The sequence below is a fragment of the Passer montanus genome, unplaced genomic scaffold (genome assembly GCF_014805655.1).
Source record: "Passer montanus isolate IOZ18808 unplaced genomic scaffold, ASM1480565v1 scaffold106, whole genome shotgun sequence".
NCBI classification, from domain to species: domain Eukaryota; kingdom Metazoa; phylum Chordata; class Aves; order Passeriformes; family Passeridae; genus Passer; species Passer montanus.
This window is the reverse complement of record NW_024357170.1, coordinates 2,355,025-2,380,060: the sequence shown is the minus strand read 5'-3', so window position 1 is coordinate 2,380,060 and position 25,036 is coordinate 2,355,025. Positions and strand designations below refer to the sequence as shown.

Genomic DNA, 25,036 nt, shown 5'->3' with positions numbered 1-25,036 from the left:
ACTGAGTTCTGATGTTAACATCAGTGAAAGTTGCATGGCATCCAGAATCACTTATTAGCGGAACTGAGTGTAGGCCAGAGAATCTTCCTCTGTGGTGACTTTGCTACAGCACAGATGCCTCAGCAGCTGCATGCCTCATGCAGAATTACAGGTCTAGGGGGTTTTTTATACTTTCTTTTTGGATAGTGATAAGCACAATTCACTTTGTAGATGTTCCTATACGTGGTTTAACATTGTGGGAAGTAATGAAACAAAATTATGTAGAGTAATTAGGAAAAAAATTAACAAATAAATTTAGGAAGCTGGAAATCATTGTCTAATATACATGCAGAATGTAATAGGAATTTTGTAGACAAAGCACCCAACTTTGTAAAATCTTCTGACTAAGCATCCCCTTAGTAGATTTAATTGCAGCATGTTTGCAGCATGTTTAATGACATTTTCCTCTCAGATGCTATTGCTTTGTGATTTGGGTCTCTTGAAGATTAATTTATCTTCTATTCTCTTGCTCCAGATCCATAATTATGGTCCTTCTATTAATCTGGGCATGGTGCAAGTGCTGAAAATGAATTAGAGCCTGTTCCGTGGAGCTTACAGGAACACTGCAACTCCATCTTGTTTTCTTCTTTTACCCTGAATTTTAAGTACCTCACTTGTTATTGCTCAGATTTGGACAAACCTAGCTCTAATTCATTACATTCACAGTAAAATCCAAAACCATGAAGGTTACAGTGTGAGCACAAACTTCATTTTGCAGTGTCCCATTACAAATCATGCATTCTTAGTGCAAGTAAACTTTATCTATAACCCTAACAGCATCAGATATCAAAAAGATGGTTTTGTGTCACTGTCATTTCATAGACTTTAGAGGAATAACTCAAATCTTTCCTGCTCCAGCACACTCAGCTCTTGCATTTTAAAGGATTTGCATCACTGAAACTAAGTGGAGATTCTTCCAACTTCCAGATCTATTTCAGCAGCTACAGGTGTGCTTCTCACCCCGTTTTGCTTTGTGGTTTGAATAGTATCTAAATTTTAGATCTCAAGTGAGAGTTTTGGTAGTTGTTTGGAGGTTTATTTATTTTTGTTTAGTCTTGCTTTTATAAAGTTCCCAACATTATTGCCAAATGGATTCACATTGTGTGAGCCCTAGAGAACCTTAACAGAGCACCCAAATTCTGAGTTTAGAAATGTTATTAAAGCATCCCTATTTGTGAACTGGCCTGCCCATGTACCAATAACTGTATTGAGTGCTTGCCACTGTCCAAAATGCAGATATAGATGTGACCTCTGCCACCAGAGCTCTATGTACTTTCAAGAAAAGCAATAAAACTAAGAGAAGTATCCAACCTCTCCATTTATACACATTGGTACAGAATTGTTTCTTCAACTGCCTTGTGCTAAGTTAAAATATCCTCAAACCCACAAACTTGTAGAGCTCTCTGAAAGCAGTTTACATACATTATTTTATATGTTCATAGGATACATACACTTGGTATTTTGCAGGCCTATTTTGGCAGGTTGTCCTAGAGTGACATTATGACGCTTGTATCCCCAGTCATGTGTTCTGTTTATGCTGGATATTATTTTCTGTGCCTTTAAGACTGGCTCTGAAGAGTGAATGTTTTGTTTTGGTTTTTGTTATCAGCTTGCTCCCCCACAGCTGGCGGGACACAGAGACGGGGCAGTACATAGTGCGGCTTTTGCTTTTTGCTTTGCTCATGCTTCTGCTGTGCTCCTGCTTTGCTTTTGCTTCTGCTTGTTAGTTAGTTTAGCTAAGCAGTCCAAATCTTTCCCTGGTCTGTTTTTCCTTTCCCTTTTTGGAACTATTCAAACCTGCTCCGTACTGGGACCTGGGAAACACCAAGAGTTTGCCTCTTGTGGCCTACAGGAGCTATCCCCAGCGCAGGAGGGACCGACAACAGAGCGACCACTCCCAGGAAAGACTTTCTGAATTTGTCGTCCTTTTCAGATTGGTGAAAGAGTGTTGTCATCCAGTATTGTTCATTTTGTGTGCTGGGGGTGTTTTGCCTGTTAAATAAACAGGTTCTTTCCACTTCTCTCCGAGGAATCCTTCCCAAACCGGTAGGGGGGAAGGGGCCAAGTAGGTTTGCTTTCTGGGGGGCCCCCTTTTGGAGGTTTTCTCCCAAATTTGCCCTAATCCAGGACACAGGTGATGATCTGAACTACAAAAGACAGGGGGAGGAAATCTCATGCCACCTGTAACCTTAAACCCATGGAAACTTCAGGGAGTGCTGATATAAGAATGCATTACACCAATGAAAACAGTAGAAAGTGAGGCAACATTATCAGGTATGTCAGTGAGGGGTGATAAAGAGGGTGTGTAACAATAAAACAGATAAATATCATGTCCACAAACATTAAAAGCTTCTTTCTAGGGTTTTCACTCGTGCAATCGTGTTCTCAGTAGGCACATGCACATCTATCTCTCCCAGAGACCTCTGCAAGTCATTAACAGTTTTTAACAAATTTGCCAGGCAGCAAGGTTCCAGACTAACCAAAATTTTCAAGCATTAGTGAATTAAGTGACCAGAAACATTACAACTAGCTCTGTTGAGGAAAAGTCTTATCTAGATTAAGATATTTTTAGATGTCAAGGATCCATGTGCGCAAGAGTGACCATGCAAAAATCTCAACCATGACAAAACTTTCATTCAGAGATTGCTCTTTATTGAGACACCACAGTGAACAATAAGATGTACATCTCCATAAAGCACGAGCCTAGTTCTGATATTTACGGACTGGACTGTTTATTTTGGACATTTAATATTATTAGTGGCAAGATTCAGAAGAATGAGATTACTGCAGTGCAGCTGATAAGTGAGGCTGCAAGGCACAACATCAAGCACAATGTTCCAGGCACATGGGCTTGGTTTAAGAGAGCAGGGAAGGAGATGGTCCACACCATTTTGTAGAAGCAGGGTGTTTGCTGGGTTCAAGCTGACAGAAATGTCACCAGACAGGCATAAGTGCTGAAAGGCAACTGAAGATGTACTGCTCAGTGTGAAAAGCTGATACAACAATTTAAAGTGGAGAAGGAAAGAGAGACTGAGCTTTGGGACTGTGGCTTCTAGTGGTTTAGCTTGAATTAACAAGGTTGCTGTTATAAAGCCAAAGGAGAACAGATTGTATTATCTGTGACATAAGACACAGTATGGCAAGGACCCCTATTTTAACAAGAGAAGAAGTCAGTCGTGTTTTGAAGAAATATTTGGCAGAGTGGGGAAGAAAAGGAGAGAGGTGTCAGACCATGCCTCTCAAGTTGTGAACCCCTTAGACTTGTTTGGCTTCAGCCTGCTTGTTCCTCTCTCTGCATATGATACCACCTTTCACATGATTAGCAAAAGCAGCTATGTCACCTCTGCTTGTAGGGGGGAAAGTCAAACATATGGCATCCCTCTCAGAAACAGGAAAGCATTTGAGAATTAATTAATCATCTAGAAATATTACCAAACCTGCCTTTGCTAAGAGGTAAAAGCATTGTCAGATATTTTAATTATATGGGATGCCTGCTCTGCAGAAATGTATGTGTTGAGGTTTGACCAACAGCCATTGAAAGTGGAGTAAATACGAAGCTGCTTAGGAAACAAAAAGTAAGGGTTGAAAAAGATGAGACTGGAGGAACGATCTGCCTTGAGAAGGGAAATTTGTGCAGGGCAAAATGAAAAGGGCAAAAGTTAAAAATGTAAAGAGCATGTATTTAAATTAAGTTTTCAGGGTGACGTTTCAAATAAACAACCACTGATCTCAAACAGATTGCAGGAAAATATCAGGGAACATAGGTACAGGAATACACACAGTCACAATCTCAGTTGTATGTGTGTACAGGAAACAGGCATATAGGAAAAGTAACAGGAAAAATACCGAAGGTGTTTGGCAGCTGCCAAGTGAGAAAGGGGACATTAAAAGAGCAGCCGTAAAAGTTCAGTACTATGGAGATCATTTGCAGGAAGAGCACCTCAGTCAGAAGCAACTCCTAGAGAGGTGGAGTCTCTTGAATATTGCTACAAGATATGGAATTAGCACAAAGTAGCCCAAATTCCAGCTGGATTTGAGGATGTACAGCAGTACAGAGTGATGTTGTACTGCACAGGTTGTACCAGACAGTGACAAAAAACCAACTCAGTCAGAAGGAGCAGACTGGACAACTCAGACTCTTGAGATCACACAGCAAGTATAAAGTAGCCAGGGTTAAAGATAAGAAAAATGCACATGGTTGAGTTTCATTTGCTCTATCAAAATCTGAAGGAAAAGGGTAACATAATTAACACTAAGGCAGAAAAAGAGAAATTTTTTTCCTGTACCTCACAAAGAGCAACACAATATTAATTTAAAAAAAAGATAGAGCTGAGAAGATTAAAGCAATGCATAAAGCAGAAAGGGGACCAAAACTTCAAGGTCAGCAAGAAAAGATATCTTAGGGTCTCATTTTGAGAGATAATTTGTGTAGGGAAGATGGATGAGTACCTGGTCTGAGAGCAGTTTAAGCAAAGTAACAAGAGCCAAATAAACTTGTCTGTGTATCTTCAACACCACAGGCAGGGTTACCCCCCTAGTATATTTCTTCTTTGTTGAAACCATTCTTTTAAGAAACAGTATTCTCACACCTGCCTGGGTGTTGATAATGTGTGGTATTTTCTGTCAGAAGAAATACAGTTTTCAAGAGTGCAGAAGTGAGTTAGCATTCTCCATTGTAATACTTTATAAATAAGGTTAGCTTGCCCTCCTACACATAGTACATTTAACATGTTGAAGACAAATTGACTCAATAAGATATCTCCTGTCTCAGAAAATAGCAAGAACAACATGTTGATGACATTGAAACAGTAAAAGATTGTATTCTAAATGTTCCAACATCTTTGACACATTATTTCTGAGGTTCTAAGATCAGTGGCATGAGATTCTTATTTTCCAACCTTCATAGTATTATCTTTCATGCTTTTCCTTGGCACCATGAATAAAAAAGTTCCTACTGTGGAATTTTCCTTTGTCCTTGTCCCTATTCCTTAACTTTAGTGTGAAAGGATCCACATCTCCCTGTGCCAACTATTTTTTTCTCTCTTCTCTCAATTTGCAAACAGCAGGATGACAAACAGGATCCATGCAGTGAATAAAATAAGTTAGTTCCTAAACTGTGAAAATTATTCTAGCAAGTTACACATGTGTGTTATAACACCTGGTACCTGATGACTCACAACTTTGGCCATTGTAGGTTGCACCAGTTGGAGGAGGAACTGGTTGGTCAGCTATTTCTCTGATGCCACCCTATTGGCCTGAGCAGAAGGGAACTCAAAGAAGATACCAACTCTTGGTATCTTTGATTCTGGACAAATAACTTTGTTTGGATTGAAATCTTCATCACTTCTCCTGTAGTGTTTCTTTACAGCTTCTTATGGCTTACTAGAATTAAAAGGGAGGCTCTAGGATCCAATTCAAGACAATTCACAGCCGTATCTGTTAGCTTCACTTACTCATCACAGCAGCTTAGGACAGAAGGATAATATCTATATGTGACTCTCAAAAGGAATTAAAAGTCAAGGAGTCCTTCTGGAGGATTCAATACAAATTACATCATTTTAAGCAGCTATCTATAGTATAGATCTATAGGATAGTATCGTATCTGTTAGGGGTTTTCATGTGCTACTCCAAATTGTAGCTCAGTGCACCTGTCTTTGGAGTTTTTCACTCCCTACCCAGGTCTCTTTCAGGCTCCTTGCAGGGACGCATGACTAAAGGCTCCTGAGTAGCGTCAGGTGTATGAGCAGAAATTTCTGGCTGAGGCACCCTACACATTTTGTCCTAATGAGGAGAGCAGGGGCAGCAGCTTCTTACTCAGAGCCTTTGCAATTTTGAGATTGACAAATACTCCCTCAAATTCTAGGATAAGAAAGGGAGAGGAACAACAATCTTAACCCTGGAAATGCTCTCAGTTGGACATGACAATTTATATCCAGGGGTGAACCCCAAATTATCTCCAATGACACTACTTGCATTCACATCAGATCCATGCAGGGCCCTATCCAAGGTTTAGCTAGTTTAAGTTTTCCAATCAAATTTGGCTCAAAAGCAAGATTTGCAGTTCAATGGAAATTTGAGGGGGCTTTTCAGACTTGATTCCAGTCCAAAACAAATCTAAGTGAGATATTTTCAGGAATTCTTCTGAACTGGAAGTTCCCCAAACCATTCAGCTGCTCAGTGATTATCACAGATAAAATGAGCATTGACTTCACAAAGCAGTGATAGGGACTCAAACTCCCTGTTCCAAGTAGTTCCATCTGCGATGTGTTCTGTGGGGAGGACATGATAATCTCCAAAGTTTGCCAGAAACTTAGGAACTATCTTAGATCCAGTAAAATCAAACAGGGCTTAAAATGCTTTTAACAAATCTTTTCTATCTGAGAAATGACACTTGCTACTGAAAAAGAGTTATCTCTGGTACACCATGCAGTCCTGATCTCCCCAGCTGAGAAACTCCAACCTTCCTTTGAATGAAGGGCTCATGTGCTCTGGGTCTTGTCTCAGCACAGCACCCACACCCAAGAGTAGGGGAGTACTTCTGGCTTACACACTCAGAACATCAGTAGTGCATAGTCCCATTAATCACAGGCTATATTTAAACATATACAACATAGGACATTCTTGTTTTCCTCCCTTTGGAATTAAGGGCTTCTGAATGACCTAAATAATTGCTACTCCACAAAAAATTCCAGGTAGAAGATTTTCCAAAGTCTTCAGCCCACAATTAAGAGTGAGGAGCACTAGCCTACACTCCTACAGCTTCAAAAGGAGCACAAAATGCTAATGTCTGCCTCTTGTTGATAAGAAAGTCAGCTGAACTGCCAGCATCCACTCCAAATTCCTCCACTATCTTATTGAAGTCATTGCACTGAGAGGGCAGGTATTAATACTTTTCCTAGAGTCTCAAAATCAACTCAAACACTTTCAACTCAAAACTTCTTCCTTGACCTGTGTATGACCCACCCCAATATTTAATATCTAATTAATCCTGTTTGCTACAAGAGGATTCATGTGCCTGAGTACACTCTGCTGTACTTTGTATCTGTGAGGAAGCAGCCTGGGCAGGGCTATTTCCTAAAGGAAGGTGAGCCAAAGGAAATGCTACGGTCACCAAGGCAGGTGCCTCACTGGCCAAGCCCCATCCCACACAACTTCAGAATATCTGTAGGTACAAATCCAGAGATGGTGGTCAGGCCCAGTGAAGAATCCAGATCCTAAGGCAAGACTCTGATGATGAGTCAGGTTCAGGTCAAGCTAGGAAGTCAGAGCATAGCTTCAAATTTGGCTGTATAGCAGGGCTCTAACCCATAACTTCTCCAGCAAAGCTTAAAAAGGGAATGAAGGGCTGAGGCTGAGCTTAAATAGAGCACCTGATCTCTCAAGGATTGTGGGTAGAGGACTCAGGTGTGGCTCATAAGGGATATTAAGACTTAATAGTGCAATCAGGGCCCTGACAATGCCTTCCCAAGTGATCTCTATGTGATTTTGGGAACTACTGCAAAATGCCAAAACAAATAATAAATACTAGTCCTTATTAACAATATCAGAAAGAGCTGCTTAGCAAAATCCTGCTCAAGAGAGTCTTTTCCTATGTTTTAATGGTTCCTTGGTAGCAACTTCTACATCCATTTTTAACCCATGCAAAGGAGATCATACCACTTTACAACACCTCAAATTACCAGCAGTTTTTAAATTATGACAGTGCATTGCATCCTCCTTTTTCAGTAGATCTAGAGCTAGCTAATAAATCTTATCATCTTCTGCTTTCCTCTAATCTTTTATGCAGAACTTGATGGTAAACTCTGAGCTGTTCCACTGTGAATGCAGTTTTCACTCAGGTGAAAAAACCTTTGGAGTTTCCACTCACACTGGGACAGATTGTATTCCAGGATGGCTGTTGCAAATGGCACAGTACTCTGGTAGCAGAAACTCTCTGTGGGAATCACTCAGTTTCTTGGGAATACCTGGAGCAACTGCTCCACTGGATTAGCACTCCTGAAAAATACAGGAGAAGAGGAAAAAAATCACCTCTCCCCAAACATGCTATTGCCCTGAGCAATCAATTCTTTGCTCATTTCTTGTTCAGACTGGCATTTGCAATCAATCCCACAATGAAGTTATTTGGACAAGACATCAATATCTACCAATGTTAAAGCCTCAGTCCATGCTTTTGGGTAACTACAAAACCGTAGCTCCACTTATTCCAGTCTGTGGTGGAAGTAAGTTGCCCCTCTGGTTGTGAGTCTGAAGAACCACTGCTGGTCCATTCCCACCAGAAACCTCTTTCCTACAAGTAGCTGTGAACATATTCTACTGTTTTTACCTCTTGCAGAACATAAGGTAATTTTTCCTGTGAGAGGCTTACCTTTGACTCTTAATAGGCTGTCATCCTCTTCAGTAATATTAATTCCAGTCCATAAACAATATCATCTGTGTCTAATTGAAAATGAGGTTTGCAGCCCTGGACAGTTAACAGAGAAAAAGTCAAAAGAACCATTTAATCTCTGAATAGGAAATCACGCAACAACCATTGAAATAACATTGATTATACAAATGTTATGTGATATTGCAAAAAAAAAAAAAAAAACAGGAAAAAAACTTTTTCTGGTAGGATTAAAGTCCCTCAAAACTGCACATCTGGAAGTCTCTGCGGAGCTCTCTGGTGTCCAAAGATCCTAAGAGTAGAATTTTCCTCCTTGCTGTTATGTGTGCCAGTCCTAAATTCACTCTTTTTAACACAATCCCCTTTGCTTTGGGTGCAGTTTCAGGCCAGCAGCTTCGGGTTGATCCCAATAAGATATATTTGTAAATATATCTTATTTTGTTCAAAGATACCAACATGTGCCCAGAGTGTTACTGAGGTGCAGTGAGTAAGCCAGGAGTAATCCTGGACCAAAGCCTCTGTTAGCAGTGCCTCAAATGTAGTTGCCCACAATGACAATCAAAGGCCACCACATTGAATGCTGCAATAAAAGCATTTTTTCTCATTTTTAGGGCCAATTTCTATTTCCAATCTTCACTTAGTATTCAGTCTGAAAAACAGATTAAAGTTTTACAGAATCTTGAGAATCATCTATTCATGGAAACTCAGAGCAAGCCTTTTAAAGTGTTCAAGGTAGTTTCAATCCAGGAACCAAATCTGCCATGTTGTTTTTCGTTTGGTTTTGTTTTTTTGTTTTTTTGGTTTTTTTTCCTAACAAGAATTATGGTTGACACACAAGAACAGCTGAAGGCTCAGTTATGCCCTTTTGATATATTTTTTCCATGTCCTTTGTGGCCTCTTCTTTCTTTGCTTGATGGCAAAAACAGATGAGGTTGGTGTTTGATGTGCTGTTTCTCCCTCTGAGGGCCTGGAACTGGCTTGGAACACTGCAGCCTTGATCTTTGCTGAATCAAGTAGAAAATCATGACACCCAACCAAAAGGTCTTTTGGGCTATTTTGCAACTGGCTGTTTAAAGCAACATTACTGTATCAGAACAAATGTAACGGAAACCTCCAACTCCATCTCTTTAGTGTTTCCCCTGTAGAACTGCTTTTTCTCCAGTGGGTTTACATTTTCTTTGTTTTACATGTCTTCCTTTTTTTTCCTTTTTGCTTTTCACTACACTTTAGCCACACTAGCAGGCATATAAAAAAATCACCCCAGTTCTAGACCTACAAAAAATCCTGCTTTAAACTTTGTCTAAAAGATGATTTCAGCCAAAGTTTTCTTCCTCTGGAAAATTATCATCATACTGAGCTGCTTTTGGTATTGTAGGACAATTTGTTCAGAGTTGTAAATGACTTACTCCACAGAACTTACATATTTACTTACAGTATGTACTGAACAGTTCCTCAGAGAATTTGGCACAGGCTGGATTTATAAGGTACCACCTGTCAGCTAACAGTCACCATTATTCACCCAAATTGCACAAGCAGACAAACTCACTTAATCTGTTTAGCCTAAGGGTTTGGTCAAATACAGGCTGAGAAGGGTCTTGGCTTTTCCATTTTCAATATAGTGCCCCTTGTTTCTGGCTAGTTGTGTGTCAGCCATTATTTTCTTCTGTCAGCATTTAGTCAAACTATTCCTTTGCATTACTGTAAATTTGCTTTGTCTTGTAAGCCAACTATGTTACTTTTAAGGATGTCTTGAAGGATGAGACAGGCTCTCTTGCCAGCCTCAGAGCTGTGCTAACAGAGCTCGTGGCAGGCAGTTCTCAGCCTCCTTAGGAGTGCTTGCTTCCCATCTTAAAACACTACTGCAAGAAATGAGAGGTTTATGGGGAAATTCCATTGCTTTTTTATGAGCCAGTAACTTCCTCACTGGCCTCAATCCAGGGATATATATATATATATATATATATATATGTATATATAAAAAATTTGTTTATTTATTTATTTTTATTAATCTCCTGATAGCTTATCTGCTTCAGTGGTGTATGTGCATTCCACAAATTTTCCACAGTACCCTGCAAGTGAGGTGAGGACCCTGGTTTTTTCCTACTCCTGACTCCTGGCTGTCCTCTAACCACTACAGATGCTAAACCTAAGACTCAAGGCTTCCTCAAAGCTCAGGAGAATGCCATGTCCTTCTGGTGGCCAAGGCATGCAGTGCTGTCCAGACTGTACATTCTGACCCCCATCCTTTTTGCTCCTTATCCACCATCTCCTACGTGGGGGACAGCGGATCATTTTTGGGAGAAGCTAATCATTCCCTTTATGCTTAAGCCAAAGGTGCAACAGAAGGGGAAACACTGGAGGCCTTTCCCCAGGCTGTAAGAGAGTGGTTCCTGGATGCTGGACTCATTGTCTCGCCAAAGGTCAAATACTGCAGTCACTGGAGTGCCAGGAAAGGAAAGGAAGACTCTGCTCATGTTTCTCTGTAAATTATAGAGCCACACTTCCCTTACCTCTGAATTTTGTTGTCGTGATAGGTTTATTTGACTGAATTTTGTGCTTCTCTGATTTAATTGTTATGTTATTAGGGTGAGTAAAATAAAGCTGCAGCTTTTCTTTTGCTGTATTAGTGCAGTTTAATTACATTTGGGAAAGGCAAAAAGGAGAGTGGGAGCTTGCCAACATTAATGCTGTCTGTCATTCACAGCCCATTGATGACAAGGAGTTGAAAGCTTGGCAGTTACTCTGGTAATCAGCAACCTGGCTGATGACGAATGGAAAAGATTATGTGAAATTTCCTGAAAGGGGGGAAAAAAAGAGTTCTCCAAAGAAATAAAATAGAAAATGAGAACAAAGGGGAAAAAAACCCAAACCCCAACTTCTAAATCCAACAAGAAATCCTTTTTATAATGTTTACATGAAAGACCCTACATGAAGCAGATGTAATAAATGAAAATTTTCCAATAGTAAACTGCGCTTAATGCCTATAAAAGGAATATGTTCCTAAAACAGGAGCACAAATATGTCCACTTGATTGTTGAAATGGACTTTTTCCCCTCAGCTGAAGAATACATATCACTGATAAAAACCAACCAGACAAACAAAAAACCTTTTATTGCTATAGTTGGCCTCCCAGTAATATTTTTTCATTTACAGCACTGAAAATCAGCTCATCTTTTAGAGCTGTTCCAAATATATATTTCTACAGCTTTCAAAATGCAAATAATTTGTTTTCTTTTTTATTCTCTCTACTTAATTTTCTATTTTTAATACAGGAGGATGCAGATATTTCATCTTACTATTAGGAACATAAGCAACTGCTATTCAGGTTTTAGAGTCATTTGCAGTATCTCAGCCTCTGACACAGTAGTAAAGTTCAAGAAAAACTCATGTTAAATGAGACTTGGAATTACATCAGTGTTTAAGGAGAAATTCTACAGAAGAAATTCTACATTCCACATGGTTTTGTTGTGACCTGTAACATGCATTATTTGTGACATTTCTCATTTGTCTTAATTAAAAGCTGAATATTATTCCAAAGCCCTTTTTTTTTTATTGGCATCTTTGGGAAGAAACAATGATGGCTTGTTTGAGGTTTTGTTCCATCATTTTTCAGTAGCTGCTGGATATACCTACTCAGTTTCACAAGTTATAGAATTGTATTTTGGTATTCAAGACTTCAGCTTTTCATTTTGCTCACAATGGGCAAATGAAAAGGTCCTCTGGTATCTATAGTATTATTAGATCGTATTTTTAAGAACAAGAAAAACCCATACAATTGGACAATATGCAATTGTTTGCTGGGCATTCAAGCAATTGTGAGACTTTTGTTCCTTCTGCTTTGCCAAACATGGCACAGGACAAGAAAGAAACAAATTGCTTTTAATCTCAACATTAAGCGACTCAGGCAATTTAAGATTTACCAGTAGGCAATGTTGACTGTGCAGGGCTGTGAATAAGGAACTTCTGTCTCACACTGTTGAACAGATACATCACTATGTGGCTCCAGGCTTTCTCCCCACAGGCAGAGTACCGCAGCTCCGTATTTTATGAGTTGCAGGGAACACCTAACCCCAGCTGAAAGGAGTTGCTAAAGGTTTACTGGAATACAACAGGAGGATGATTTGATTGGTAAGTTTAGTGTTAAGAACTAGCTGTTTATTTATTAGCTTAAAAAATCACACAGGTTAGAAACCTCCTGCCCACTAAAGAAATGACAATGCAATATTAGTCATTCATCAGACCCACTTCCAAATTTCTGAGGAAAAGATGTAAAATTCAGCAAAAAATCACTTTCAGCTTTTATTCTATAGCAGTGTGAAGCTCTACTGCCTGAGGAGCAGATCTTTCCATCCTGGACAGCACATCATTCTCTCCATGTGATAACCATGCCCGGGCACAATCTGATGTTCCTCCATATTTGTCCAGGTTTCATGGACATACAGCCATGCCTCAGAGCTCAGGTGCACCACATACCCTCCTGTCCTGGCAAACACCACCCAGACTGTGTGGATCAGCTGCTCCTTGCACATATGCATTCCATCTGATGCCTCAGGAAGGCACCTGGGAGGTGCAGGCTGGAGTGCACAGGCACAGATGAGCTCTGCAGGGCATGTGCAGGGAGTCTGACATGTCCCAGAAGTGATGAGAACAGAGACCCTACGATAGGATGGATGGCACATTTCAGAGCTGTAGGCTGTCACTCAGCAGTGGTCTACTGCTCCTCTTCTGCTGTGATGCTGTGCTGACAGAAGTCTGCACTGTTATCTGGAAAAACTGCTCAAGAAACATAAAAAAAATTCCTAAATGGGCTGGATTTGTTAATTTAATGGGTGGTTTTGAAGCACAGGTTTAATTTAAACTACATATAAATAATTACCAGCCACCAAAAAGCCAAATCAGGTACAAAAATTCAGCCGAAATGATGCACTGTTATATACAGGCTTATGTTTATTATCTATTTCTGTCTTCCTCAGTGATCATCTGAACTTCATTTGCCCAACTGCCCTTCACTTTAGATAAGAGGATCATTTCTTCCCCTATCAGTTGAAATTAATTTTTGTCTGTTGCTACCTAAGTGCTCACATAGAGCATTTTCCATCTTCAAAAACAATAATTCAAAAATGAGATATATGAGCCCTTCCACCTTGAAGTAACAATCTGTATAACCAAAGCTAACTATTTAGGGGTCCCTTACTTCATTATTTCAGAATTTGATCAAAATACCTACAAATAGGGATTGTCCTTGCTGGACAACATAATTCCATAGTACCTTCCCCCAAAGAAATTTATTTAAAACAAAAAAAATCATGTAACATTTTGTTGAAATTTTGTCTGCACCTCTTCAATTGACACAAAGAAGTATTTGCTGTTCCTGAGCTTCAGAAGGTGACACCACCAGCCTGAGTGCCTTGGTTAAGCAGATGGAACAAGATGCAACTGATGCAGGAAAGCAATTATTAAGAGCTGCAGTTTTTTCTGCAGGCACGGTGAATATCTTTGTTTCAATCCATTTGAGTAGTTCAGTTAAGGACTATTAAAGCTGAAAAATCAACATTAGAGAAGATAAAGTAAGATTGCCTATTTTCCTCTGTCAATCTACAGCTAAACCCCAGTGTGAGAGGCTAAGATCTGCTTTCTCTAAGATTGCCAAAGCCATGGCTACCAGAAACCTCCAATTTAATTCCCCTTCTAGGGGCCATTATTTCAGTTATTGAATAAAATATTTTTAAATGCAAAGATACTTTTGAAGTGCATCAAGCATTTTTAAGTTAGTTTTAATGAACAATTTTAAATGACCTCAAATAAATTTTAGTTGAATGTGTTTTCATAAAAAGAGAACTTGATGCAAATCATAAATAACTAAAAATGTCAAGTACTATTCACCATTTTGTAACAAGAGTGTAAGAAATTAATTTTTAATAAAATATTTTAAACCTAAACCAGATGTATTTGTGTATAGATATGATGTTAACTCTATAGATACATTAACTCTCAGTTGAAAAAGAAAAATGGGCAGATCTGTTAATACTGATCAGCTGATTTCTGTTCACCAAAAAAGAAAAATTAATTTCTCTTACAAAAGACAACTAAAATTTAAAAAGTGAAAAGAAGATCAAAATTACCAATATCAAATATTTATGCTTGTTCTTTTAAAGAATAGTTGAAATTAAGGATTTTCATTTTTCTGCGAAAATTAAGGACTTGCATCCAGCCACCGTTGACTCACCTGGAACATTTAATCAACAATTTTTAATATTAAAGACAATGATAAATAAGAACAATGCTTAGCACATTTTCTTCTTTCTTTCTTCATTTTTTTTAAATAGGAATTTATTACTCATATTTCCCATGGGGAAACCACACAGCCTTGAGATTTCCAAAAAAAGGTGTCTGTAATTACTTTTCTAAGCTTGTATTCATGCATCTGAATAAGTGAATTTATTGTGAATATGTTCTGAAGCTTCTAATAGGTCCTAACCATTAGGCCGATCAAAAATTTCTCAAGCACATTTATATTGTTGACAAACCGCTGACATGTCAAAATGTAAACTTTCAAGATAAATACATATGTTTTGCCAGCAATGGAAGCAGTGGGGGAAGGTTTTCAGGTCCAGTTTTGGAGTTCCGAGCCTCTGCCCAAGGCACAAGAACTTCTCGGAGGGCAGCCGAGAGGTCCCCTCGCCCCGGGCAGAGCCTGCGTGCGAGTTTGGCTCTGCTCGGTCATACGGGACCGTGTGTGGGGCTCGATGGCTTATTTTCTTTCCTCCAGAACGCTTCCCAGGGCTGTCTGTTTCACTCTGACCTGGAAGAGATGTGGAAAGTACAATTATTCTGTCTAGAATGGGTATTTTCCAGCTCGGGATTTTCAGAATGCTGTTTGATCAGCAGTTAAGTCACCATGTGTACCAAACCCAGATGTAACTCCACTAATCACTGCCCGATATCCAGCACACTTTCTTGCATAGCAGGTGATAAGGCAACATGTGAGCAGGAATTATATTTATTCTTGTAAGGATTTGAAATTTTTTTCATTCGAGAATCTCTCTGCAGTTGTGCAGTAAAGCCTTTTACATGTAATTTGCCTCTCCTGAATGCACGCGTTTAACTCTCCTGCTCTCTACTCATAATATCATAGGAGTGCAATATTATATATTTATGATCCTACGATGGCCTGATTTCGAAGCAGAGGGAAGCTGTGCGTGCTCGGTGCCTCCGAGAAATATACCAGGCGCTGTCAGGGAAGGGACCTTCCCTCGGCCACCCCCGTGTCCTCCTGCATCCCTCCAGGACCGGACCTCTGGAGTCCCCCCGGCGCTCTTCTCGCCCACCACCACCTACGCTGACGAAGGGACGGGCAGCGGCTCTCTTGGAGCCGGGGCGCTGCCCGGAGAACCCTCGCGGCATCCCCGGCGCCAAACTTCCCTCTGACCGCTGTGGGAAGGAGGGGGACCACCGGCGCCCTCCACCCCCCGAAAGGCCGGCGCGGAGTTCCTGCCTCCCGACCGCACACACACGCTCCCCAGGGATGCTGTGCCCCGGGCCGCGCAGCCCCTCGGCGGGGCCGGGGCACGCAGCCTCCCCTCCCGCCGGAGGCGGCCCCGCGCCGCCCCCGCTGACCCGGAGCTCCCGGAGAAGGAGACGATCGCTCGCACAAAATCCTGCGTCCTCAAGCCAGCCCCGGCGGACAGAGTACGTATTTGGGAAGCCCCCCCGCCCCGCTGTCCCCGCAGGGATTGGGATCGGGGCTGGGGTCCGGGCGGCTGCCCCGGGCGGGAGAATCGCGCGCAGGGCCCATTCCCGATGCGGGATCGGTGGAAGGCTGTGAGGTTCGACCGCCTCCCCCGGCTGGGGACCGAGGAGACGGGGGGGATGGGTCCGCCTGTGTTGCCGTGCTAAGGTCTGAAACCCCCCAGCCGCACCCCCCACCTACCCACCTACCCATCCCCAAGCGCGTCAGGGTTTTGCTTCTCCCAACCAAGCTTCCCCTTGGCTTCTCAAAAAAAAAAAAAAAAAAAAAAAAACCCCACCAAACACACACACACACACACACACACATACATACATATATATATATATATATATATGCATAATATCTATGCCCCAAAGCTAGAGAGAGTGAGGCGAGGCGGGCGGGGGGAGCGAGGGGGGGGAAGGGCTTTTCTGAGGATCGGGAGAGTGAGGCGGAGGGAGAGGCGCCGGGAGCCTCGCAGCATCCCGTGCCCCGGCCCCGCGGCGCTGCTGCCGCCGGCCCCGCGGAGAGGGCTGCGGAGCAAGGTAAGGGCTGGCACCGCGCTCCGGGACCCTGGCCTGCCACTCGGGGGCTGTTTTTCCCGGCCGTGCGAGCGCTCGCTGGCGAGGGCAGAGCGGCCGCTGCCCCGCCGTGCCCCGCCGCCGCCCAGCCGCGAAGTTACTTTGTTCGCAGAGTTGCCGCGGAGGCTGGGCTGGGACCCCCGGGCGCCCCGGCCGCTTGTCCCTCGCATCCCCCACGTCGTGCTCAGCGTCACCAGCCAACACCGCGAAGGAAAAGCCGTGCGCGCCTTCCCCGATAGTTTCCCCTCGCACAGCCGAGGGAAGGGGTGATGGAAGAGGAAGAACTTCCCTTTGTCGTAGGAGAGGATTGAGTGACCTCCGAAGTTTTGTTCCGGGAGGAAACCGCTTGAAGAAGTTTGGTAGGATTCATGCCGATTTGCATGTGATTTATTGCGCTGTTATTTGGTGTCCAGCACGCTTAAAGCAGTATAGCAGACCAAAATTTAAAAAGAGGTAAAAAGATTGAGGACATTTAAATAGAGATTTCAGTTCTTTTCATTGCTTTCTTAGGATTAACGTTTTCTATCTCTCACTTTCAGATGGGTAGTGTAGAATACATTTATAAATGGGTGTGCTTGTCCGTGGATAACACTGAGGGTACAGATGGGAAACGTGAAGAAACTGGGCAGATTTTAAACGCTCCATTCTCTTTGGCGGAAGATCAATAGTTGAAGAGTCCTGCTTGGACAGTCTGTACCTTAACAATATTATCATTGAGACATCTGCTGATAATGTATGGTATTGATAGCCATTGCAACTTCAGTTTCATGAATTTTGCAGTTGATTTAGACTAGTATAAGGAGCTCTGGATATTCTGGATTGTTAAATTGATAACTAGGCATGATTATTAAACTTTGCGATTAGCTTGTGATGAACTCTCAGTTTTTCTAAGGTAGATATTTAAAATGCAAGGCTACATTGTAAAAGTGTATATCTGAAATCTGACTACCAAAAAATCATGCATCTTTGCAGAAGACCTGTTATGGAGTCATTGAAAAATGGCAATCTGTGTTGCACCTATATGTAATGAACAGTTTTGTGATGCCAGACACTGTAAATTCTCTGGTATTGTACTACAAAGATTGGGGGGAGACTGATTTCTATTTGCATATAGATTTTTTTGAAATTATTAAATGTAGTAGTTTTCTCTTGTATGATACATATGTGAACTGATTAATATTAGTTACTGCCCAGAAAATTTCAATGGTATATTTAAACAGTTTTAGCTTGGCTCTCAGGGTTTGTTTCATTGTCTCAAGCTATCCGAGACATAACAAATCTTTAAAATTTCTTGCTTGTACATTATTCCGTCTATCTCCTTTCTTCTCTTCCTGGTCTCCTGTGGTATAAGTCAAAGCAGGGTAACTGCAGAGAATACCTGTATATGTTCGTGTGAAGTAAAATGCCCATTTTAAAGATACACAAATGTTCTTGGTGGACAGGAGCCATCCCCTCATGCCCTATATGAAAACCTTCTGGGCTGCTGTTAACAAGAGACCTGCTTTGGTGTTATTTTGTGGTGCCAAACAACAAACATTAGAGAATGCAAAGATAAAGCTGGTGCTCTGATCTTTGTTTAAACAGGTCATGGTTTTTATTTAATGCTGTATGCACATTATGGGAACTGTCAGCGGGAATGTAAAGCAGACTGGAATTCTGATCTAGCATACATTCATAGATGACTCTAATGTTTCTTCTTCACTTAATGGTTCATAGAATGTAGCGTAGTTTGTGATCATATTTATTTAATTGAATGTACTATATGAAATCAGAAAAAACCCTCTAGATTAATGTCCTATTAGGAACCAAACACGTTCAGATCTACTGCCTCAGGTGCAGTCCTCTTGACCTGAAGAATTACACAGAAGTGGACTTTTCTAATTAGTAAAACAAGTAAAAGTGTATCAAGAGATCATTGGTTTTTAAGTCAGCTTGAGTTCTGCAACTGAATTACAAGGAAGGACACTCAAATCCCCTGAAAACAGGTGACTGCTTAGTCAATTACCCAGTCAGTTTCTTTTTTTTTCCAGACATATGGAAACAATATCGAATAGTAATTAGAAAGTGCATTCATAATTGAGAATTTTAAAGCTTTTCGTCTATGAGAACAGTTTTCATCTCAGCTGGTTAATAAACATAATAAAAATAATTCAGTGCAGTCCATTTGATCCTTGCTGAATCTTGTTGTTAAGAATTCATACGGGATGTACAAGGTAAGCTGAAGGAAGAGCCTTTTCACATGTTCAGTTACATGAAGGAATATTAGAATATTGCAACATACAGTATGAGCTTTCAAAATAAGACTCAGTGTAGCACTAGGAACTTAAATTTGGGTGTTCTGGATCATAGATTGGTTTGGGTTCTGTGATCATTTTCCATAGTCAATTTCATCTGTCTGAGAGAAAAGTTTCTAATTATTATTTCTAACTTAAAACCTTCATTTTAAATCCTTGCTATTCTAGGTTATGTCTCAAAATATAAACAAAGTTGGTAATGTAAGAGAGTTCTTTAAGGTCGCTGGATTGTTATCCTTTAACTCCCTATTAGAAAAACATCTTTTCAGTCAATGTAATTACAAATAAAATAGCATGAGAATGTGATGCTCAGGCAAGGTTGAAGAGTGACACTCCGTGATAAGATCCATTGCAAAAAGTGGTAGAGCTGCTGCAGTACTGGCTGTTCCTCTGCTTCTGCAGTAACCACCTCTGGAGGTAAAGCAGTTAATTCCTGGGCACTGCTCACTGCTTGACCTCATTGAAACTGTCAACAAGTATGGCAGTTTTGCCATGCTTTGACAAGGCAGTGGGAATTGTATTAGGATCAACAATTAGCTGTCATGGTATATATGAGGCAACTTGCAGTCATAACTGATTTGAGATTCATTGTAGTAACCTAAACACAAAATGCTTAGCATCTTCCATTCAGTCACAATTTAAAATGCTATGATTTACTACGGGAGTAGAGGTTGAGTTCATAATATCATTTAAATGTGCTGTATTCTGTGTCAGACTAATATCAGTGTAGTAAGGGCTTGTCTTTACTGATTGAGAGGCGCAATGCAGAAATATATTTCAACTGCAAGCATTAGCCCTCACTTTTTACTTATATCTAATTTGTACATTTCTGCTAAAACCAAGAGTGTATCACTTTTCTTTGCAAGCTTACTTTTTATGTGGTGTGTCCTCTTCACCTTTTAAATTGAATTCCTCTGCCATGCAGTCAGCCCAGCTTCACTTACGGCATCTAGGGTCTTGTCACTGAACCAAAGACTGAAGCCAGCAGAGCAGCTGCACAAGTGGCATATGAAGGAGGCTGATGGCGTCTGATATTTTTGATTGTTTTTTCCATGTTTTCCTAATTGGCTGTTTTGCACAAGCCTCCTTTTTTGCCTGCTCTTGGAATTGCATCACTGTGCTTGATGTGCTGTGGAACTCCAGCACCCTGCACGCCACTTGATTCCTTATCATCTTTTCCCTCCTATCACTGACTCTTACCAAATCCCATCTTCTTCCATTTCTGTCTTTTGTGATGCTAGTCTTGCATTATTTTTTCCTAAAAGAAAATGGAAGGAACACAGTGTGCTGCCATTGCACCCATAATTCCTGTGCTATGCTTTCCTCCCATGTCCTTTGTTGAGTTTCTGGAGGCTGTAATCTGGGGCAGAGACTGTTTTACTGTAGGGCTGTACAATGTCCAGCATCATATGCTGCTGGATTTCAGCTGGTCTATGGACACTCATAATATATTCATAAAATGATTATTTTGGCTTTGTGGCACAGCCTGTCTTCTGGTTCTTTGGTAGAAAAGCAAAACATTTCTACTTGGAGGTTTTCGATACTGTATTGCTGTTCTGAGTTTTGTCCCTCAACATTGTGTCCCTAATTTGAGAGGATTTTGGTAAAAGTTCAAGATACCTTGCGTAATGTAGTGGGGATGGGGTAGATTAGAGCTTAGCTACTGACAGAGGTTAGCTGGTTTGTACCTTCAACAAGAATGACAATAAATGTCAATTTCAACACATATTAGTGGAAACCTCAGGTTTGTCAACATCAAAAAAAATGTTCAGATTTCACCATGTTGATAAAATGAAAAAGAAGGGAAAAGAAAAAAAAATGTACAGTGTGTTCATTTCAGAACTCGGTTATTTTCCTCCCAGATATTTTGATCCCCATTTACTTTCCATCCCTAAACTGTGTAATTTTATTTTAGCATTTTTTTGGTGTCCCATGAAAATCTTTTCACCAGTGCAACTAAAATTTTTCAAGTGAGTATTTAAAGCAGCCAGTAAATCAGCTGATGGACTGTGCACAGTTCAGGGGCAGCCTTTCTTTATCTCATGTGGACCACGTAGGGGGCTCTTTGTGGACATGACTTCAGGGTAGGAGCAGTGGTTTTTGATTGTTCTTTCCTTACATCAGTCCTGGAGGGAATACCTGGAAAAATAAAGGTAACAAACCCAGTGACTCCCTCCCTAGACATGAATCAGATGACATGAAGAGTTTCAATGGGATAAATGCAGCTAAATGAGGGAGAAGTGGAAACACCAGAAGTAATATGACAGCATAGTAAATTTTGAAAGTTCTGTGTGTAAGAGAAAAAAATGTAGCTGTGAAGAATTTGCTTGTTTGATTTTATAATTTATCTCCAGCCTTAGTAGAAAAAGAGACACTGATGTCAGAAGTAGTATCGCTATAAATATATTTACATATGAGCTGTGTTCTACATCTCACCTTTGACATATGTGGTGGTACTTTGGCATTTCATTCATCTTGAACTACAGGGATGCATAGGCCACTTCTCTTTTGTGCTCTTGTCCTTTCAAGAGTTGTTAGCATCAGATTTCTTTCTGAAATCAGATGAGAATATTGGCAGTAAAAATTAATCCACAGCCAAGCAGTGCTGCTGCACGAAAAGAGAAGACCCTGTCAATTTATTACACACAAATTTCACTGAAATAAATTCAGATAAAGTGAGTGTCACAAGCAAGTGGCTTTCACCCAGCAGGGCTTGTGCTAGGCTAGGAAATGAAGATGTGGCCAGTTGTCACAAAAGAGTAAAGAAAAGAACATTCTTTTAAAATTCATTTCAATTTAAAATTTAATTAAATTCAATTTAAAATTAAACCAAACTGTATCTTAAATATGTTTCAGCACTTACATGGTCTTCTTCTCCGTAAATAATATTTTGAAATATTCAGGAGTTCAACCAGATGACATGCCCAAATTGCAAACTGAAATGTAGAATCAAACCCTCACAACCCTAATTTATTTCTGTTGGAATGTCCATTTTTTGTAATTTCCCCACATAACTTGTATTTTTGGCTATTTTCCTTTTGAATGAGTATTCTCATTTGGGGACTTCTAATTTTTCCTGAATGAATATATGCACATGGTTTACAGTAACATAGCAGCTTATGTATTACTGCCAGAGACTGAGGCAAACGTGAGAAATTATTTTTGCGGCTCTTAGATATTTATTTAAAATTTCCTTCCTTAGAGCTAATTACTTACATAGATTATCTTCCTCTGCAGGTATTTTTAGATAACTAAAGGTAATATTGAGCAAAATAGTATATTTTTCAGGAAAAACATTTGCTTTTACTTAAAAAGGTACCCATTTAAATATTTCATTGAAATATTACAATGTTTTTATACATTCAGGCACTGTCGTATGTAGGATTACAATAATGTGTTTAGCCTTGACAAATATTCAGTATATTTGTGAATTTTAGACCAGTCCAGTATCTAAAATATACTGGATATATGATGAAGCAGAATTTTAAGGTGGAAACAAAGCAATATTATTAGGTTTTGTTGATTTTTCAAATTGAATAAATGAACAGTTTATTTGTACAGATGAGAAATTGATTCAGAAAATAATACTGCTAATGAGCGAAAATAAAACTAAATTTTCATAAATGGAATATTCACTTATTGTATAGTTTTGGGAACTAAGTAGGGAAATAAGAAAAAGTAATTAAAAATCATAGGATCATTCAAAATAAGACTGGCAAAGAAGGTTTCTAAGTGGTAACTGCTTTAAATAAATAGAGAATTGGATTTCTTAGGTAAATGTCCCATTTTTTTGTTTTCTGAACTCTGTCTGTATCCTTTCCTGGGTGCCTTGTCAGAACTTTGGCGTGCTGTATATTTTTGGATGAAACTTCATAGAAGTGGATGTTACCACATAGTTCCAAAACCCAAATAATTTATCTCATTTCATACTTGCTGTGTCCATATAATCTTTCTATTACAGTTAAAGCTCACTAGTATGTTCATGCTCTTTATAAAGAAAATAATGAGAGAAATATGCAATATTTATGTTTGAGAGCAAAAGAAGTAACTCATTTGAAGAAAAAAATTCAGTAAAGAGTTTTCTCATACTGTATGTATGCAGGTCATTATAACCTGCAAAGCAGAGCAGTGATGTGTGTTTTAGAATGGTTAGAAACAACTTGCTTTTTTTTGTTGCCTTTTTTTTTCATAATGCAGGTTAAGGTGATTGGAATTATAGAGAAATAAGAGGTTTTATTTTAGTCACTGGGGTTTTTTTCCATGTAGAAGCCAGATTGCTCAGTGCCCCACAGATCTGCAGTTAACAAATATGTGAGATATATGATGAGGCACTGAAGTATTCACTGATATGTGAAATATGAGATTCTAAATAGAAGAGGACAAAAAGAGTAGGGTTTTGAGGCTTACAGGTAATTCAGAATTACATTCCCTGGTTTTGCTTATATTGGTGGAAATAGCTGTGACTTCCAGGGAAGAGATAGTCACAGAACTGAGTATTATTTGACTGATAACAGTTACCAAATTTACATTTGCTGGCACAGAAAACAACCTCAGATGTTTTCTAAAAAGGCCTAGAAGTGCATTTAGTTTTGTTTATTTTTTAAAATGCAATGGGAAACGTATCTCCAACAAATCCTATTAATTTAGGAAGCCTAATCATTCTGTCAGTAGAAGTGTGCATGATCAAACTTAAAATCCTCAAGTGTCTCCATGACATTTGACTATGCTTCCTTCCCTTTAAAGTCTTCATTTGTCAGGTGAGCACACCAGGCTGCCAAGGGGAGGGCTCAGTGGTTTTGCTTTCCCAGGACCTGCATTCTGTTTCAGAAGATGAGAGAAGGAAGAGGAGAGTGTATCTCTCTGGAAAAATTTTAACAGCAGTGTGATTGTCCTGGCTCATCCTTTCCCACAGAAGAATGCCTTTTTAGGATTATTTCAATATTCATTTTCTGGTGGCAGAACTGAAGATAGCAGTCTGATTCCATTAATTTGCCTCTATCTGAACTGTGTGAAATGGGTATTTTAGTAAAAACCCTTAGTAGTTTCAGCCTATTTCTCAGAGTAAGTGGTTGCTTTTCTAGTCTCAGTATGTTCATTTACTGGTGGTCAGTTTGTAACAAGCATTTTTCAGGAGGCTAAAGCAAAAGCAGGAATTTGTGATGGTGAAGATGGTGGTTGCAAAAATTTTACTGTGACAATTGTAGTGATTTTGGGGGTTTAAATAAAGGATCTACTTCCCCATGTAAGGGATGATCTGACAGTTTATGAGGGGCACTGTAGTATAGGGAAGACGTGGGCCCTTGTAAAAGATCTTAAAAGAGTTTCTGGTTAGCAGTGTCCAAGATTTGCATGAGAAGAAAGTGTGTCACCATGTAGTCTATCACAAACTCTCATACTCCTCTTTAAGGTGCTTTACTGCTCTTGTCTTGCTGGTTTTCTCTGAAAAAGATACAGCTTTGATGTTTTATAGCCACATAGAAATGCCTCTTTTTTATTTTCCCTTTTTTTTTGATACTATATTTTGTTCTTTCCTTGCCTCCCCAAACATCAGCTTGTCAGGCTGGCTGAGCAAAATGAACGTGTTTTCTGTAGCTGCCTCTTTGCCCCTGACCTTCGTACTGCCTAGAGTCCCAGCATTCTTTCTTTCTTTGTCTCACCGGTGGTGGAAAATTTGGCAACTACCCCTGTTCAGCTTCTTGCTGTGATGTGCTACAGTCACATTGTGCTTCTTGACCTTCAGATGTTTGCAACTTAGCAAAGTTCATTCCTCAACAGAGAACACATTTATAGTTTTCTCCCAATTACTGACTTTTAAAAATTATTATTTAAATTATCATAATATTTTATCTTGGTCACTAATTATTATTTCAGTGACATCTTCTTGAGCCATGTAGCTTCAAATCTGGATTCATATTGTGTTCTGCAGGAATTATTTTCAAGAAGCATCAGTGGTGTTTTTAGACTTGAGACAAAGAGGTGATGGATGATGGAGAGGACAGCAGGGCAGTGG

General features: G+C 40.0%; 1 protein-coding gene and 1 long non-coding RNA gene across 6 annotated transcripts in view; one reads left to right on the top strand and one right to left on the bottom strand.

Moving 5' to 3' along the window:
• Positions 1–5,154: 5,154 nt before the first annotated feature.
• On the bottom strand, positions 5,155–14,459 carry LOC120507679. The gene is made up of 3 exons (XR_005628822.1): positions 12,343–14,459; positions 8,405–8,500; positions 5,155–8,034 (listed from the first exon to the last, which is right to left on the bottom strand). It is a non-coding gene; the product is annotated as an uncharacterized LOC120507679 (long non-coding RNA).
• A 1,580-nt stretch (positions 14,460–16,039) lies between these two features.
• The window catches only part of MPPED1 (metallophosphoesterase domain containing 1), a 57,425-nt gene continuing 48,428 nt past the window's right edge, over positions 16,040–25,036 (top strand). Inside the window, exons 1-2 of one of the 5 annotated variants that reach the window (XM_039720593.1) lie at positions 16,043–16,111; positions 16,845–17,091. Coding sequence is in view for 1 of the 5 variants with exons in the window: in XM_039720577.1 (XP_039576511.1) it covers positions 16,505–16,696 (192 nt within the window). In the remaining 4 variants the exon portion in view is untranslated. Of the gene's footprint in view, positions 16,112–16,489; positions 17,092–25,036 lie in introns of those variants that run through there. The other 4 variants (XM_039720601.1, XM_039720606.1, XM_039720577.1 and 1 more) reach the window with 4 other exon arrangements.